The sequence below is a fragment of the Olea europaea genome, unplaced genomic scaffold (assembly GCF_002742605.1).
Source record: "Olea europaea var. sylvestris unplaced genomic scaffold, O_europaea_v1 scaffold39056, whole genome shotgun sequence".
Taxonomy (NCBI): domain Eukaryota; kingdom Viridiplantae; phylum Streptophyta; class Magnoliopsida; order Lamiales; family Oleaceae; genus Olea; species Olea europaea.
Window position 1 is genome coordinate 1 of NW_019258559.1, and position 1,082 is coordinate 1,082.

Below are 1,082 nucleotides of genomic sequence, written 5' to 3' on the forward strand. Positions count from 1 at the left end.
CTTGTTTTGGTGTACCAAAACTTGGGGAATTGGTCTGTAGTTTACCATCCTCCGCCTGGTTACATGTATTTAGCTCCTGTATTGGGTCTTCTAGCTTATGATGCTTCAAACCTGATGGCTAAAAACTTGTCTTTGCTTGATATTCATGCGTCTGGTCAGCCCATATCGATAAACTTTTCGGATATTAAATCATTGCCTGAAGGGCCAGTTCCTAGGTGTGTTGCATTTAATTTAAATGGCACGATCAATTTCAGTGTTTTATCTCCAGACAAGAAATGTACAACATTCCAACTGGGTCATTTCTCGGTTGTAGTTGAGTCAACTGCTCCTACTCCTGCACCAGTATCTCCAATGCCACCAGGACCGGGGGCTGGTCCAGTACCAAGTGGCCATGGAAAGAAGAATAATTCAAAGGTCTGGATTATCGTTGGGTCGGTGCTAGGAGGTTTGGCATTGTTGGTTATGTTAGGACTTCTAGTACCGTGGGTGCACAAGTACAAGAAGACCAAGAAAATGCAGCGTATGGAGAGGGCTGCAGAGGTTGGGGAGTCATTGGAAATGACTAGGGTTGGAAGCACAAAGGCACCAACAGCCACAGTGACGAGGACGCAACCAACCCTCGAGACTGAGTATGTACCTTAATTTGTTCATCCGCATAAGTTTGGCCTCTACTATTCATATTCATGCCCTTGAATATTCTTCTGATTGCACCTGATTTGCTTGGTGTCCAGTACATTGTTTTGTTCTTTTCCTTGGAAGTTGCAGGTGGTGGGTTGAGGAATGTATGGTTATTAGGGTAAATAATAATCTGTATTCTCTCTCAACAACCATCCATAGTTTAATGATTATTTGTTGTGTGCATTTAGGTTGTTACCAGAGTGATTTCTTGATTCTATCTGTTGATGAATTTTGATGTTCAATTTACAAGTAATAAAAAAATTTAATTGGCCCTTTTTATCTTTCTTGGCTGTTCTTGATGATAGCTAGTGTCTTTATTCTTTTTATTCCACTTGTACAGAAATTCCATGTACAGAATTGATCCAGAAATGTCACATAAAATGGATCTCATGTGAATAAAACCC

At 40.7% G+C, this 1,082-nt stretch overlaps 1 protein-coding gene across 1 annotated transcript; it reads left to right on the forward strand.

Moving 5' to 3' along the window:
- Positions 1-6: 6 nt before the first annotated feature.
- LOC111387107 lies at positions 7-957 on the forward strand (the record flags this gene model as incomplete). The annotated part of the gene is made up of 1 exon (XM_023011626.1): positions 7-957. A coding segment is annotated over one exon (636 nt), but the record flags the coding sequence as incomplete, so codon positions are not given.
- Between the last annotated feature and the right edge of the window lie 125 nt (positions 958-1,082).